This window comes from Oenanthe melanoleuca, unplaced genomic scaffold, assembly GCF_029582105.1.
Source record: "Oenanthe melanoleuca isolate GR-GAL-2019-014 unplaced genomic scaffold, OMel1.0 S357, whole genome shotgun sequence".
Taxonomy (NCBI): domain Eukaryota; kingdom Metazoa; phylum Chordata; class Aves; order Passeriformes; family Muscicapidae; genus Oenanthe; species Oenanthe melanoleuca.
Genome location: NW_026613006.1, coordinates 1 through 16,525, shown reverse-complemented (window position 1 = coordinate 16,525; position 16,525 = coordinate 1). Strand labels below are relative to the sequence as shown.

The 16,525-nt window shown below is 50.7% G+C and overlaps 1 protein-coding gene across 1 annotated transcript; it reads left to right on the top strand.

Annotated features, from left to right (window-relative positions):
• The first annotated feature begins 1,351 nt into the window (after positions 1-1,351).
• On the top strand, positions 1,352-16,482 carry LOC130266943 (serine/threonine-protein kinase PAK 3-like). The gene is made up of 12 exons (XM_056516202.1): positions 1,352-1,586; positions 2,468-2,505; positions 9,539-9,661; positions 9,887-10,067; positions 11,000-11,063; positions 12,278-12,326; positions 12,693-12,805; positions 13,324-13,441; positions 14,090-14,191; positions 14,617-14,813; positions 15,398-15,535; positions 15,925-16,482. The coding sequence occupies exons 1-10, from the start codon at positions 1,508-1,510 to the stop codon at positions 14,794-14,796; spliced, it is 1,047 nt and encodes a 348-aa protein (XP_056372177.1). The 5' UTR covers positions 1,352-1,507; the 3' UTR covers positions 14,797-14,813; positions 15,398-15,535; positions 15,925-16,482.
• The last annotated feature ends 43 nt before the right edge of the window (positions 16,483-16,525 follow it).

Below are 16,525 nucleotides of genomic sequence, written 5' to 3'. Positions count from 1 at the left end.
TTACATGTGGATTAAAGCTCATTGCTCCAAACGCTCCCTTCCCTAGAGCTTGCTATATTTAGCAGTCATTTTAAGAGCAGTGCTGCTCTACTATGTCTCTGTGTTGGAGGCAATGTGGCCCTGCTGCAGGGATTCAGGGACAAGCAAGGCTTTTTAGAGCTGATCTGCCCAAACTCAGCCCTAGTAGTGAAATTTCTGTTGTTAACACAGCAGCGTTAACACTGGCCCAAGTGAAAACTATAAACATCAACTCTGAAGGAAATGTTGCTGCCACTGCAGCTCCTGCTGATGCTACTACTATTACCTCTGCTTGTCCGCAGTAGAAGGCATGGCTGTGAAGCAAAGGAAGCTAAGGTCAGAAAGGAAAAGAAATCCTTTAGCAACACTCTCCCTGCAAAAGTGCTGGCCCAGACTTCATAGGAGTGCCTGGTGTGGAGCCGTCTGCTCCATCTCCAGGAGAGGGACCATTGAGAAAGACAGCAAAGCTAATGAGATGAACCAGACAGTCATGAATTCTTGGTTGTTTGATTATTTTGTTCACTTTTCCTATGATAACATGATTTATGTCTGGCGTCTCTTTTTTCAGTCCATTCAATTGCTTTTGCCAAAAGGTTTCTCATCTTGTGAATCAGAGTTCTCTTGATTAGGGCTGCAGCTTGTGGCAATGATGTCCTACGTCTGATGAGCCACTTTAACTCCTGTCCTGCCTTTGGTGCCTGTGGTGCAGGAAAACTTCTCTCGTTTCTACCTGTAGTTTAGCCTGCCCTGCTCCAAGAACTCCATGGAGATCCAAGGCACTTGTTTTCTCCTGGATAGCCCTAGTTCAGTTTTCCCTCATCTTTCTATATGATGGCTGCCTCCTCCAGCCTTTTGGCCTGCAGAAACAGCAAGCATGTGAGAAAGAAGGTGTACCAAAGTGCTTCCTGAGGTTTTGCCCCTCATGTGTCAGTGAAGGGGGGATTTCATTTGATGCTGCGTTTTAGAGCCCTAGCTGGAACAAGACTTGTGCTTTACCACAAGGGAATGAGTGGACAGAGGTCCTGGTGTCATGTTTGCTTTCCTCACATCATGCTCCCTTCTCAGTCAGGGCTATAGGGGCTCGGTGTGTCTTTGCAGTTACTCTTGGATGCCTTGAGCAAGAGGTTATGCACTACGAGGGCTTTTTGTGTTGCTTTGTATCAGAGGAGAACTTGGCAGGCGATTTTTGCCATTAGCTGCAGAGAAGCTCTGCTTCTACATATGACCTCAGCAGCCAGCCTCCTAATTGTGATGTGAAGCTCCTATTGTGATGTCAGCGGCCGCATCCCGGCGCTGTCACGGCAAAGCTGCTGTGCCGAGGCTCGGGGGCCTCAGTGCGCAGAGCAGCTCTTTGGCACGCTCACTGCAGGCGGGAGCTGCTGATCCACGAGGTCTCTGCCAGCAGGCTGCACCCTGACAGCTCTCTGGGTAGTTTTCTTTGTGCCCACAGGTGTTGTCTGGTGCAGACTCGAGCTGCACTGCTGCAACCATGGACAGAGCGTGTGCTGCTGCAGTTTGCACGGCTTTTGCCGTGGCTTATTCTGGCTACTTCTTCACCCACCTGGCACGTAAGTAGAGGTTTTTGTTGGGTGCGGCATATGGAAACCAAATGGCCATGAAGATGCCTTTGGTTGTGTGAAGCTGCTGTCAGCAGCCTCAGCTGAGCAGGGGGTGTCTCTAGGCAGCAGGGCGTGGGCTGCATTTGCAATGTAGCCTGCAGGGCTTCTGCTCCCCCATGCCACAGCACGGCCTGTGGCAGTGGAGTCTGGAATCTCCTCAGTTTTACTGGCTCAAGCAAGACAACTTCCAAGACACGAAGCCCGGGAGAGCTTGGCAGGAGTCCCTGCAAAAACTGTGTGCTTCTCTCCAGGACTGGGGAACAGCATCTTCTTGTCTGCATGCCCTCATCGCAGGATGTGTGCGTGGAACTTGACACTTGCCGTGTGCTAAAAAAGCCCTTCACTCTGTGATGAAATCACAGAATCAACTTCTGAAATCAACATTTCAGAAGAGATCTTGCATGCTCATGACCCTGCCACAATAGAACTGCCTCCATGGCTTATGGGGTTGGGTGAATCTCTTCTGAGGAAACATTTCCAGCAAGCTCATGACAATTGATGCTTGCCATCTCTTGACAAAAGTGAAGTCCAGGAAAGAGAGGAGCTGTAGCTCCTGCTGCCTGGGGTGGGGCAGAAGCAGTGACTGCTCCAGAACCACTTGGACTTTCTCGGTCTCAAGTTTCTGTGGGATGAGTGGCCAAAGAGGACAAAAGGCAGACACAAGGCAGTACTTTGTGCTTTTGTCTTGCTTGCTGTGGGACACAAGTGTTGCTGCTGAAGGGAAGTAGTGAAAGCAGAATGCTCTGGTTTTGGGTTGACTATTTGGTGGGCGTGCCCAGTGTGGGCAGCTTTCTCACAGCATCCGCTCCTTCTTCCCTTGTGTGTTGCAGGTCACATCGCCCGTGCCTGGAGAGAATGCGCTCCTTGGGTGAGTGGGTGTCCTGGGTTGGTGTTTTGACTGAATCCTCACCCTGCCCCCCTTGGCCATGAAGCTGTCTGCTCCTGGGGGAGGGGCCGCCTGGGCTCGGCTCTGTGGACTGGCCTTGGTTTTTTTTTTTTGTTTTTCTTCTTGCGGTGGCTCGCTTGGCTCTGGCTGCTGCTGCTGCTGCTGCTGCTGGCTTTTCGCTGCTGTGGTAGTAGTTCGTTGCCTGCTCGCTGTTGTTTAAGGCTTGCTGGCTGTTTTTTCTTTCCTTTTTCTCTCTCCCTTTCTCTCTCTCCCCCTCTCCTTTCCCCCCCCCCCCTCACCTCCCGAGGATCAGCACCAGCTCGCTCCGGAGGAACCCTGCGGCTGCCTCTGGACACCGGCCAGAGAAGCATCTCGTCCTTCTGGTGAAGATCGAATCGTCCACGTCTCTTTTTTTCTCCCTCGGTGAAATTTTTTTTTGCATCTGGATCTGTGCTGGGAAGTGTTTCCCTTGTATGTGTTAATAAATAGGTTTTTTCCACTTTTCCCCCTGAGTGAAGTATTTTTTTCTTAAGTCTAGTGGGATAAAGAATTGGGGGTTTATTCCCTGGGGAGCTCTTCTGGGGTTTTTTTCCCCTAAGTTTGTCCAAACTAGGACATTTCTTATTTGGTGGCCCGTACGGGGAAGGAGAAAGTGGAAAAAACTTTAATAACATCTTGTTTTTAATTTGCTTGTATTGATATCAGTATGTTTTTTGAAGCCATGATGTCTTTTGGATTGGAAGCCTGTCTGTATGTTTGCTCTTTAGAGTTTTTTGAAATCTTAATACCCCTGTGGTCTTTGGGCCTGTTCTCTTACTCAGAGATAGCCCCAGTGTTGTCTCTAGCACGTAGTTTTTTCATGAAAGGGGTATTAACCAAAATACTCATTGGGCTAGGCTTGGTTGTTATGATCTGCCAGAAGTTTATGAAGGTGTTAGAATCCACTTCAGGGATGTACAAGTCGTGGTTTGTGTTGTGCACTCAATTCATTAGAGGAGAAGCAAGCAAAGAGGATTTCTTGCCTTTATTTTCCTCTTCTCCCCTGAATTATTTACATCTCTGTTAGAAATGTTCAGCTCTCCCTGAGTGTAAAGGAAACCATCTTTCTGGTATTTAATTTAGTAAGTTTTTTCTATACTGTCTGCAGTTTATACAGAATGAAAGCTGAGATTTCTAGGGATGCAGGTGTTACAACCCCTGATTTGGTAGCAAAGCAGAGTGGGAAGAATTCTGAGTGGTGTGGCAAATGGGAGGAACTGGGCCAAATTCTAAAAGAGTTTTCTGAACCTATAATCTGGGATTTTTCATCTGAACAAATTCAAGACCCAGTCAAGATTGCAAAGTACTTAAAAGAAAAGTGTCAGGACAATTCTAAGGAAAAGAAAATCACTGCAGTGAGCTGGGCTCTGGCGTACGCTTATCGAACCCTGTTAGATAGTACAGGACAACAAACAAAGGAGAGGGAACAGGGAGATAACGTAGCCACTATTCCAGTTACTCAGACTGCAGTTAACTCCTCAGGCTCCAGGACAGGGCAAAATTAGACAGCAAGCCTCAACCTATGGCTGTGGCTACCAGTACCAGGAGTAGAAAGTGCACAAAGAAAACAGATCGGCCGGGGGAGGATGAGGATGAGGAGGATGCAGGAGAAGGACCTTCAACTCCCCCTGATGTAAAATCTGAAGCTAAAGTGACTGATGGGAGATCAGAAACTAATAATGAGTCCCTTTCTCTGAAAGATCTTCGTGGTCTAAGAAAAGACTATACAAGGCGACCTGATGAATCCATAATTAGTTGGCTAGTTCGGCTTTGGGATGCGGCTGGTGAGGCAACCATCCTGGATGGCACGGAAGCGAGACATTTGGGATCCCTGTCTCAAGATCCAGTCATCGATCAAGGTATGATGAGGGGAGCTAATCCTCAGAGCCTCTGGTCACGTGTATTGGACAGTGTGGCACAAAGATATCTCTGCGCTGATGACCTGTACATGCAGCAGACCAAATGGAAAACCATCGAGCAGGGAGTCCAACGTTTGAGAGAGATGGCGGTGACAGAAATTATTTTCTCAGATGACGTAACAACTAGAAATCCAGATCTGGTACCATGCACACCGATTATGTGGAGGAAGCTTGTGAGGCTTGGACCATCTGAATATGCCTCAGCTCTTGCAATCATGAAACGAGAAGACATATACGAGACAGTGCTTGATATGGCAAAGAAGCTTCGGGCGTACGCTGATGCTGTGCATGGCCCAACGCATGCCAGGATTGCAGCCGTAGAAACACGTTTACAGAACTTGGAGGATAAGTTGGAGGAAAACCATAAGAAGCTGAGAGAGGAAATCAAGGAGGATCTCCTCCAAATCTCAGCTGTGCAAATCGGACGTCCTGGCAGTCAACGCAGACGCTCCTCTGCTGAGGAGAGAAGGTACACCCCACGTGCGGAGTTGTGGTTTTTCTTGCGTGACTGCGGAGAAAACATGAAGAGGTGGGATGGAAAGCCCACAGCCGTTCTGGCACGACGAGTGCGTGATTTGAAGGAAGACAAGGCTCAACAAGAAGGTTCCATCAGAAAGAGAGCAGCTCCAGTCGCCCGGAATCACAGTGCCACGTATGAGGAGGATGATGACGACATGTCTGATTCACTTGAAGGAACTTCTAAGACCTATGCCCCCGTCAAAAAGGATAAACAGGCTTAGGGAGACCCTGCCTCTAGCCAGGGTGAGGCCAGGGAAAACCGAGTGTTTTGGACCGTGTGGATTCGGTGGCCTGGCACATTGAAACCACAGAAGTATAAAGCTTTAGTGGACACTGGATCGCAATGTACTATATTTCCATCAAAATGTGTCGGAAAAGAGACCGTTTCTATTGCTGGTGTAACAGGTGGATCACAGGACTTTACCATAGTGGAAGCGGAAGTGAGTCTAACTGGAGGAGAGTGGAAGAGATACTCGATTGTGACTGGCCCAGAGGCCCCGTGTATTTTGGGAATAGATTTCCTTCGAAGCGGGTATTTTAAGGACCCAAAAGGCTTCAAGTGGGCATTTGGGATAGCGGCTGTGATGGCAGAGAGAATCCAGCAATTGAACACCCTGCCCGGACTATGTGAGAATCCAATTGCCGTGGGACTCCTGAGGGTAGAGGAGCAGAGAGTACCGATTGCCACTTCAATAGTACATCGCCGGCAATATAGGACAACTCGGGATGCTGTGATCCCGATCCATGAGATGATCCGGGAGCTGGAGCGCCAAGGGGTGGTGAGCAAAACCCACTCACCCTTCAACAGTCCCATCTGGCCTGTGCGCAAGTCTGAAGGAGAATGGAGATTGACAGTAGACTACCGTGCATTGAATGAAGTCACCCCACCGCTGAGCGCTGCCGTGCCGGACATGCTGGAGCTGCAGTACGAGCTGGAGTCCAAGGCAGCAAGGTGGTATGCCACCATTGACATCGCCAATGCGTTTTTCTCCATTCCTTTGGCAGCAGAGTGCAGGCCGCAGTTTGCTTTCACCTGGAGGGGCGTGCAGTACACCTGGAACCGACTGCCCCAGGGTGGAAACACAGCCCCACCATCTGCCATGGGCTGATCCAGGCTGCACTGGAAAAGGGTGAGGCTCCAGAACATTTGCAGTACATCGATGACATCATTGTGTGGGGAAACACAGCAGAAGAAGTGTTTGAGAAAGGAAAGGAAATTATCCGAATTCTCCTGGAAGCCGGTTTTGCCATCAAAAGAATAAAGTTAAGGGACCTGCTCGTGAGATCCAGTTCCTAGGAGTGAAGTGGCAAGATGGAAGACGTCAGATTCCTACTGATGTTATTAATAAAATCACAGCTATGTCTCCACCTACTAACAAGAAGGAGACACAAGCTTTCTTGGGTGCTATAGGCTTTTGGAGAATGCACATCCCCGAGTACAGTCAGATTGTGAGCCCTCTTTACCAGGTTACTCGGAAGAAGAATGATTTTCATTGGGGCCCAGAACAACAACAAGCCTTCATCCAGATTAAACAAGAGATCGCCCATGCAGTAGCTCTTGGTCCCGTCAGGACGGGGCCAGATGTGAAGAATGTGCTCTATTCTGCAGCTGGAAACCACGGTCTGTCTTGGAGTCTGTGGCAGAAGGTGTCAGGTGAGACCCGAGGCCGACCCCTGGGATTCTGGAGCAGAAGTTACAGAGGGTCTGAAGGTAATTATACCCGACAGAAAAGGAAATCCTGGCTGCTTATGAGGGAGTCCAAGCTGCTTCAGAGGTGATTGGCACAGAAGCACAACTCTTTCTGGCACCCCGGTTGCCAGTGCTGGAGTGGATGTTCAGTGGGAAGGTTCCCTCCACCCACCATGCCACCAGTGCCACATGGAGCAAGTGGATAGCCCTCATTACGCAGCGCGCCCGGATCGGGAAATTAAATCGCCCAGGGATCTTAGAAATAATTACCAACTGGCCAGAGGGAGAAAGTTTTGGTGTGACAGACGAGGAACAAGAACCAGTGACCCGGGCTGAAGAAGCACCACCTTACAACCAGCTACCGGCAGAGGAAATCCGTTATGCCCTGTTCACCGACGGTTCCTGTCGCATTGTAGGGACAAATCGGAAATGGAAAGCAGCTGTATGGAGCCCTACACGACGAGTTGCAGAAGCTACTGAAGGAGAAGGAGGGTCTAGTCAATTCGCTGAACTCAAAGCTGTCCAACTGGCTTTGAATATTGCTGAAAGAGAAAGGTGGCCAAAGCTCTATCTTTACACTGATTCCTGGATGGTAGCCAACGCTTTGTGGGGATGGCTGCAGAGATGGAAAGAGACGAACTGGCAGCGCAGAGGAAGACCAATCTGGGCTGCAGAAGAGTGGAAAGACATAGCTACTCGGTTAGACAAGCTACCCGTGAAGGTTCACCATGTGGACGCCCATGTCCCCAGAAGTAGAGCTAACGAAGAACAGCGAAATAACCATCAAGTAGATCAAGCAGCAAAAATAGGGGGGTTGGAAATAGATTTAGATTGGAAACATAAGGGAGAGTTGTTCCTGGCTCGATGGGCCCATGATGCCTCAGGCCATCAGGGGAGGGATGCTACCTACAAGTGGGCACGAGACGAGGGGTGGATCTAACCATGGACAGCATTACTCAAGTTATTCATGATTGTGACACTTGCGCTGCCATCAAGCAGGCCAAGGGGTGAAGCCCCTCTGGTATGGAGGACGGTGGTCCAAGTACAGGTATGGGGAGGTTTGGCAGATTGATTACATCGCACTGCCTCAGACCCGCCAGGGTAAACGTTATGTGCTGACCATGGTGGAAGCCACCACCGGATGGTTGGAGACTTACCCTGTATCTCACGCCACTGCCCGCAACACCATCCTGGGCCTGGAAAAACAGGTCCTTTGGAGGCATGGTACTCCTGAGAGGATCGAATCAGACAATGGGACTCATTTTAAGAATAACCTTGTCAACACCTGGGCTAGGGAACACGGTATTGAGTGGGTGTACCACATCCCTTACCATGCACCAGCTGCAGGTAAAGTGAGAGGTACAATGGATTGTTAAAGACCACCTTAAAGGCATTGGGTGGGGGATCCTTTAAGAATTGGGAGCAGCATTTGGCAAAGGCCACCTGGTTAGTCAACACTCGAGGTTCCACCAACCGAGCAGGTCCTGCCCAATCTGAGTGCCTTAATACAGTAGATGGAGACAAAGTCCCAGCGGCCCATGTCAGAGGATTGCTAGGGAAGACAGTATGAATTAATCTACCTCGAGTACAGGCAAAACCCATTCGGGGGATTGCCTTTGCTCAAGGACCTGGATGTACTTGGTGGATAATGCAGAAAGATGGAAACAACCCGCTGTGTACTCAGGGAGATCTGACTGTGGGATGAGACAGAAGGAATATGTAAATGTTGAAGGTTTGAGCAAGTCAGAGGAAGTGTTCATATTGTGTTTAATGAGTGTATATCCCAATCGTTGTCAATGATCACGATATGGGATAAGGGGTGGAATGTCCTGGTTGGTTTTTGACTGAATCCTCACCCCCTCCCCCTTGGCCATGAAGCTGTCTGCTCCCGGGGGAGGGGCCGCCTGGGCTCGGCTCTGTGGACTGGCCTTGGTTTTTTTTTTTTTGTTTTCTTCTTGCGGTGGCTCGCTTGGCTCTGGCTGCTGCTGCTGCTGCTGCTGGCTTTTCGCTGCTGTGGTAGTAGTTCGTTGCCTGCTCGCTGTTGTTTAAGGCTTGCTGGCTGTTTTTTCTTTCCTTTTTCTCTCTCCCTTTCTCTCTCCCCCTCTCCTCCTTTCCCCCCCCCCCCTCACCTCCCGAGGATCAGCACCAGCTCGCTCCGGAGGAACCCTGCGGCTGCCTCTGGACACCGGCCAGAGAAGCATCTCGTCCTTCTGGTGAAGATCGAATCGTCCACGTCTCTTTTTTCTCCCTCGGTGAAATTTTTTTTTTGCATCTGGATCTGTGGGAAGTGTTTCCCTTGTATGTGTTAATAAATAGGTTTTTTCCACTTTTCCCCCTGAGTGAAGTATTTTTTTCTTAAGTCTAGTGGGATAAAGAATTGGGGGTTTATTCCCTGGGGAGCTCTTCTGGGGTTTTTTCCCCTAAGTTTGTCCAAACTAGGACAGTGGGAAAGGAGCCTTTGGTCTCGGCAGCAGTGGACAGCTGTGGAGCAAGGCGTGAGCTGGGCGTGCTGCAGTGCAGTGCCAGCCTGCTTGGATGAATGAAAGTACAGTCCAGGCTCTTTGCAGCAGCAGCGGCAGCAGCAGCAGCAGCAGCAGCATGCGCAGGATCCCTGGCTGTCTCCTCCAGTTCTACTTCAGAGCTTTTAGAGCAGATGAACGTGGGCTTGCTCAGTACTAGGAGCCATGATGGAATTTCTCCTGTCAAAGAGAGTGCAGTCTGCTCTGAGTGGCCCATTTTCCTTGAGGCTGAGCAGCTGAGAATGCAGATGGTTTCTCCTTTCCTCATGTGGCTCTAGAGCTGAGTATAAAGAAGGTTGCCTGTCCCTGACATTGCTTTTTGTCTGCAGAGCCCAAAATCAACCTCTGAGCTTGCTGTGGCTGAGTGTCTTCCTGAAGAAGAGGCCAAAGGGAAGGATGATGCCCAACAAGCTGTAAATGCTGCCACTGCAGGGTCTGAGCAGCCAGCCTCAGTAAGTGTCTGCTTTGCTTAGCAGTGTCTTCGGTGTCGTTTTGTGCAGATGGAAAAGCAGCGTCTGGATTTTGAGCCTGGAGTTGGAGTAGGGGCAGCAAATGCCAGGAGGTGAAGAGGCCTGCATGTGGCCTGCAGCACCTTCCTAGGGGCTTGCATTTGAGATGGGATTGCAGGGGCATGTGTGGCAGGCACATTTCTGACCCACATTCATTTCTTGTCGCAGAGCTCCAGCGCCTCTGTCGTGGCACCTGCACGAGCTGCAGCTGCAGGCTCTGAAGAAGCCTGCAGTCCCCAAGCTGGGAGCTCAAGCACGAGCAGCTCGTGTAGCTGGAGCACAAGCAGGTCCTGTGGCAGCAGAGAGCAGCTGCGAGAGAGGACAGAGGACAAGTGGCTGGCCATGCTGAGTATGTCCTTTGTGATCCCTGTCTGCTGGAGCAGGGCCTTGTGTGTGCGTGTGTCAGCACGAGCTGTCCCACCTGGTGCTCCTGCTGAGCTGAGTGTCGCTGCTGTGGCCTCCACGCAGGAGCTGTTGTTGTGCTTTGAGGTGCTGAAGGAGCAGCGGGGTGTTGCTCGTGCCTCAGAGGGCAGCCTGGCCTGCTTTGGCTTTGCCTGAGCTTGCCTGGCTGCAAAAGGCAAAGCAGAGCTTGTTTGTGGCTGGGCAGGAGGCTGTGACCTTGGGAATGCGTGGGCCTCAGGGAGCTGCTGTGGGGCCCAGCTCCTGTGGGCCACGGCCAAGGCCATCTTCAGAGCTGAGCCTGGCCTAAAGGCTGGGGCCTCACTGCTAAGGCCCATTGCAGGAGCTTCTAACATCAGCTGCTGTAGGGGAAAGCCAGAAAGGCCTTGTTTAGGCAACGTCCTGATTGAAGCTGGAGATGGCACCTCTGCTGGAAGCGCTTTGCACTATTCTTTTGGTTCTGGAAAGGGCAGCTGTTGATAAAATAGATTCCGGAACACAAGGTTCCTTTGTTGTTTGCAAGGATTAAAGCTTTCGTTGAATGCCACCGAGTGTTTATTGCCAAAAACAGAAATGTTTTGTTATTTTAGACAGCAATCACTTCTTTTGGTTATGGATTTCCGATCCCTGTCTCCCCTGACTGTTTCCCCATGTGCTTAGATTTTAGTTCAGACTTGTAGTTTTGTGCAGGCCGTGGTTGCTGCAGAGCTGCTGGTCTTGCTGCTGTTGTTTTGGTGGTGGTGGTGCCGTGAAGGTGTTGTTGCTTCTCGACTGAGTGAGCTGAATGGGTCCAGTGGGCCAGAGAGTGGGGCTGCCTTTCTGATCTGCTGCACGCTGGGATCTCTCTTTTGAAGTGAGCATCTTTCCTTTGGATTTTTACAGGGATGCTGGTGAGCAAAAGAGATCCAGAGGCTAAATACACCCACCTGAAAACTCTTGGCGCTGGGTGAGTGCAGCCACAGGTCCTTCTTCAAAGGGAGGGGCTGTGTATTTTGCTGGTGTCACATGTCCCCAGAGTGACGTCAGGCAAGCTCCAAAGCTGTTCAGACACTGCATTGAGAGGCTGCCATCTCTCAGTGCTGGTCAGCATTGACAGCTGTGGTCCAAAGGCTGGGCAAAGACACCTGGATGGTGGCAATGTCTTTTCTGCAGCAGAGAGCAGCACCTGGCAGATCTCCTGTCCCTCAAGCGTGTTGCCCCTGTTTGCCGCTTTTCTTAGGAGAAATCATTTCTGCGTGTCCCAAAAGAATACAGAATAGAAGGGAATGAAAGGAGGAGAAGCTTCATTGCCTCCAAGGTCAAGTTAGCAGTCAAGGGCTGTCAGGGAACGACCCTCAGTAAGATTTCTTGCCAGTATTTGGTTGACATGAAGTTCCAATGGCTAGGATGACTACCAGCTAGTCTAGAAGGCAAAAGCAGAAATGAAAGAAGCAGCTCTTTTTTGTCGGTGAGGTGGAAAAAGCCAAAGTTTCAGGGGAATGCCCAATGGCAATGCTCTCTAGGGGAAAAGGCAACATCTGCCTTTGGCAGAGCCCTGGTGGATCCTGTGGGCTTTAGGCCTTTCTTGCAAAGGATCCAGACAGCTGTTCCCTTTTGAAAGCCAGCTCTGCCAAATCAATCTGGGATTGATTTGCTACATTTCCTCTGGGAGGAGCCAAATGTCCAAGAAGTCGCCTGAAATGTAGAGTCCTTCCTGTGCCTGGTATACCAAAGAGAAGCAGCTGCCCATGGCTCTGGACCCAGAACACAGCTGTCTGAGGATCCTCTGCTTTGAGGGCTTCCCTATTTGAGTGTGCACCAGTGGAGACCTTTGCCTGCTCTGCCTGTGGCTTGCAGCTGTGGCTGGAGACTACTGTCCTTGTGAGCCGGAGAAAGGATCTGTTTCTAGAAGCTTTCCTCTGATGGCTCTTGCATGGCTTCAGGCTTCTCAGAAGGCCTGTGTGCTGCTGCCTGAATTTGGCAGAGAGACTTCAAGGAGGGGTGTCAGCAGGCCCAACAGGAATGTGTGTGTCTGGGAAAATCCCACATGTGCACAGTTAGAGAAAGAGTAATGGGAAAAAGTGCAGAGCAACTTGTGTTGTGATGCATTTGCTGCTTATCCCAGGACTTTGTTTCCTGTTTGACCCAAGTGTCCTTTCTGCGCTGCTGTTTTGTTTCTAGGGGTTTCGGCACTGTGTGCACGGCAGTGGAGACTGCCACAGGAGAAGAGGTAAGCGTCAAGCAGTGCTGCAGCTTCTGCAGCTCTGCAGTGCCCTCCCCTCTGCTGTGAGCTGTGCCTGAGCTTTGGGTAGAGCTTTGCTGCAGGGGCAAAGGAAGTGCAGAGCAATGTCTGCAATGGAAGTATCCTAATGGTGTTTTTCATCATCACAGCACTTTTTCTGTAAAGTGTGTTGGGTTGTATTGCTTAGGGGGCTAAAGGTCAGGATGTTTCTAGGGTGGCATTTTATCTGCCGTGTCCGTAAGCGTTTGCTTTGTTGTTGTGCAGTGGGTTGCTGGAGTAATGATCAAGCCTCCCAGGTTCCCTATGTGGTCCTGTGCCAGGCTACTTTGCTTCATGGTTTGCATGTCATTTTAGGTGGCCATTAAGAAAATTAGTCTCCTGCAAGAGAGCAGCAGTGAGCTATGTGTGAAGGAAATCCAGGTCATGCGGGACAATAAGAACAGCAACCTGGTGAACTATATAGACAGGTGAGTGGTTCTGTTGTGCTGTGAAGGGTCACTCACCTCCTGCAAGCCAGAGATTCAACCACTCCTCTGCTTGCCGGCAGAGGCTGCAGCTGTTCATTCCTGTTTCTGGGCTGATCTACAGCCTCTGGGAGCAGATTGCATTGGTGCTGCATTAATCTTTGCTGGCATACCTGGTTGGAAGTGCACTTTCAAAGACCAGGACTCGGCTATTTTACTGGCCAACAGCCTCAAAGTTGCTATGCTATTTCCATGTTTTCTTGCTGGATTTGGTGTTTGACTTTTTTCCCAAGGTTCTGAAGTGCTGACAGAGCTCTATAGGATGTAGTTCCATTGGCCTGTTGCACTGGTGTGAATAGCAAGCAGTCTTTTAGACTGCACAGAGCTCAAAGCCTAGTAGTAGAGCCTAGTGAATGACTATTCCCTTCCTCCTGTCTGCCTTGGAGAGAGACATGGAAACAAGACTCCATCAGGTCGTGCAGGAGCGCATTCATCTCCAGGCTCTTGTTTCCTCCTTTCAGCTACCTGGTGCACGAGGAACTCTGGCTCGTGATGGAATACATGGACGGAGGTTCCTTGTATGATGTCATCAGCGTGACCAGGATGGCAGAAGGAGAGATTGCAGTTGTCTCTCGGGAGGTGAGGGACGGTGTTTGTGCTTCCCGTGCCTTGGGTGGGACGGGTGGTAAGGAGAGGATTGATTTCACCTTCCGAGCTTCCTTTCTGCCTTTCTCTTATGACTGGTAGGAGCAAGAGCATCTGAAGTGCCTGCCAACGTGCAGGCCCTTCTTCTAGTGTGCCTGTTTGTGTTTCCCTCTCCAAACACTTGCCTGGAGCCTGTGTGTACTGCATTCCATCCCAGGAAGAGCAAACGTGCTGGTGGCACAATGTCAACCGAGTAGCAAAGACAAAGAGATGCTCGCAGGACTCTCACAGAGCTCAGCCTCAAAGGAGAGCCTTGCACAAAGTGGGGTTTGCAAAAGTATCCGCTGTCATGTGGCTGGAGAGAGCTCAGCCACTGCAGCAGTACTCCTTCAGTCTGTGTTTGCAGGGCACTGGTCAGATGAAATAATTTGCATTTTCTCTTTCACAAGTGGATACAGTCTCACTTAGAAAGGCACTGCTGTCCTCGTGTTGGAACAGCAAGCTCTTGCTCTTACCAGCAGCCTTTAATACCATGGCTCAGCACTGCCCAGCAAGTCAGTCTTGCAGATGTGCCACTTCCCTGCTTATGGCATGAAATCAGATGAGGGACTCCTAGGCTCATGTTTCTTTTTCCTCCCTCAGTGCCTGCAGGGTCTGGATTTCCTTCACTCCAAGCAACTCATCCACCGAGACTATCAAAAGCTGACAACATTCTCCTGGGCTTGGATGGATCTGTCAAGTTGGGTGGGTGTTGCTGGCCAGGCTCAGCCAGTGCTGGGCTGCAGGGTGTGGGTGCCTTTCAGTGCCTGCCAGTTCCCCAGGAGTGGCACCTGTGGCAGTGCAGGCTGCCCTGCACAGCCACAAGGTGCAGATTGTTGTGGCTGGGAAGGAGGTGTCAGGAGGGGCTTTGCCTTGTGTCTGTCCCGTACCAAGCAAGGCAGTGTCAGTCTCAAGCTTCAGGGGACTAAAAGCCACTGTGTGAAACCGGGGATTTTTGCTAAGTGGTCCAATGCCATATTCCCTCAGCTGCAGGCCTAAGGAAGGCCAGCATGGCCCCTTTTGCAGCTGGGTTGCCCACTGCCTTCTTGGAACATTGGTAGAGTAGGGAATTCTTCTCTTTGCTTTCCTACTGTCCGCTGGCTTGATTACAGTGATTTTGATATCCTCAGCTGATTTTGGACTGGCTGCTCAGCTCACGGCTGAGCAGAGCAAACGGAGATCGGCTGTCGGAACAACTCACTGGATGGCGCCAGAAATTTTCTCCAGGAAGCCCTATGGCCCCAAAGTGGACATCTGGTCCTTTGGCATCGTGGGCATGGAGATGGTGGAAGGAGCGCCTCCTTACCTGATGGAAAGCTCGCACACGGTGCGCTGCAACTTCTCTCCCATCCTCCTGTCACTCTAATGAAATCTGCCCTAATAGTTCTGCCTGGGAAGTTTGGGAACACCTGAAGACTGCGCTTTCTGGATAGCATAGTCACTAGTGCATCATTCCCTGCTGTTTCCCATTGCCATTCAATTATGAAGAGCCCCAAATCCATGATGCCCTTTGCTTGATGGAAGCTTTGCCTAAGGGAGCAGTGAGCAGCACTGAGCTGCATTTTTTGACAAAATCTTTGGCAATAGCAGAGTCAGAGCAAAGTCCCTCTTCCAAATGGACTGTAGAGCTGGTGTCAGTCCTCAGAGAAGGAAAGGGTGCTTTTGCTGATGAAGTTGCTCCGAATTCCATCAGCCAATGAATTGAGGGCTCAAGGCAGGAGCCTGTGCACATTGGGCTGGCTGTGCTTGCCGCTGGCTTTGGATTCTGTTGGTTGGGCTAGGAAAGGCATCTGCCACCCTCTGGTAGGGAGAAAACTTCCACTGGAGAGTGGAGCTTTTCCAGTGGGGTGTGGGGGAGCAGTTTTGGGTGCGAAGGAGACAGGTGGAGTGTGGCGTTGCCTTCTGCTCCAGGTTGGACAGCTGATCAGCAGCGGGGTCACCCCGAAGCTGCAGAACCCCAGGCAGCAGTCCGCTTGCTTGCGACTCTTTCTGCGCTGCTGCCTGCAGATGGACGAGAACATGCGCTGGTCTGCCCAGGAACTTCTGCAGGTAAAAGGCAGAGGGGCCGCAGGGTGCGCCAGCTGCCCGCTGCCAGGGGCTCCTCCTGGGCTCCAGTCCAAGGCTCCAGATGGGCCCTGCTCCTAAGAATCTCCAGTCTGGGGGCTTTTCAAAGGAAAAGCAAGGAGAATCCTGGCCTGGGATTGGCTTGGAAGGAGCCTTTCAAGGTCACCTAGACCAAATCTCCTTAAGCTAAAGACATCTGGCTTCATGCCTTTGGGGGATTGTGAGCCCTGCTTGCCTGTGGTAGCAGGGTCCTGGATGTGGAGACAGAGGTGCAGAGAATGCCCTCGTTTCTGTCTCGTTCTGGTAGCCAGACAAAGGCTGTTTCAGCCTGTGAGCAACGTAGAAGTTCATGTCTTCTTTTTCTCTTTGGGCAGCACCCGTTTGTAACGTCAGCCAAGCCGACCTCCAGCCTGGCGCCTCTGGTCACGGCAGCACAGCGGTTTATGGCCCACCGAAGATACTAGCCCTGGAAGAGGCCACTGTTGTTTGTTGTTTCAAGTTTTCAGTTTCTTGCTCCTAGTTTGTAGTTTCTGATCTCTAGTTTCTATTTTGTTTAGATTGATAGTCAAAATAAATACTTTAAATCCTTCACTCTGTTGAAAGCTTCCCTTTGTTCTCACCCTGTGAACAAGCTCTAAATTTGCTTCTTAATGGTCAGGCGTTTCTAAACCATGGGCAGACGCAGGGATGGGCACAGTTTGTGGCACAGTTTGGATGTGGGCAGAGGTCTTCTTCCTTCATTGCCTCCAGGCCACAACCTCCTGTGAAGATACAGGCTTTTAGCTGTGAAGGGACGAGCAGCGTAGGGCAAAAGCGAGTAGAGCAGTGGTGTCACTGCTGAAGGTCAATCAAGCAAAAGGGTGCCCTGAAGTTTTATGTCCATATGCTCTTTCTGTCCTTGAGATCGGTGTCTGAAAATAATGTGCTCTTTGGCGAAGATGGGGGCATGCCATGGGTGTCATAGCAGCCAGGCTT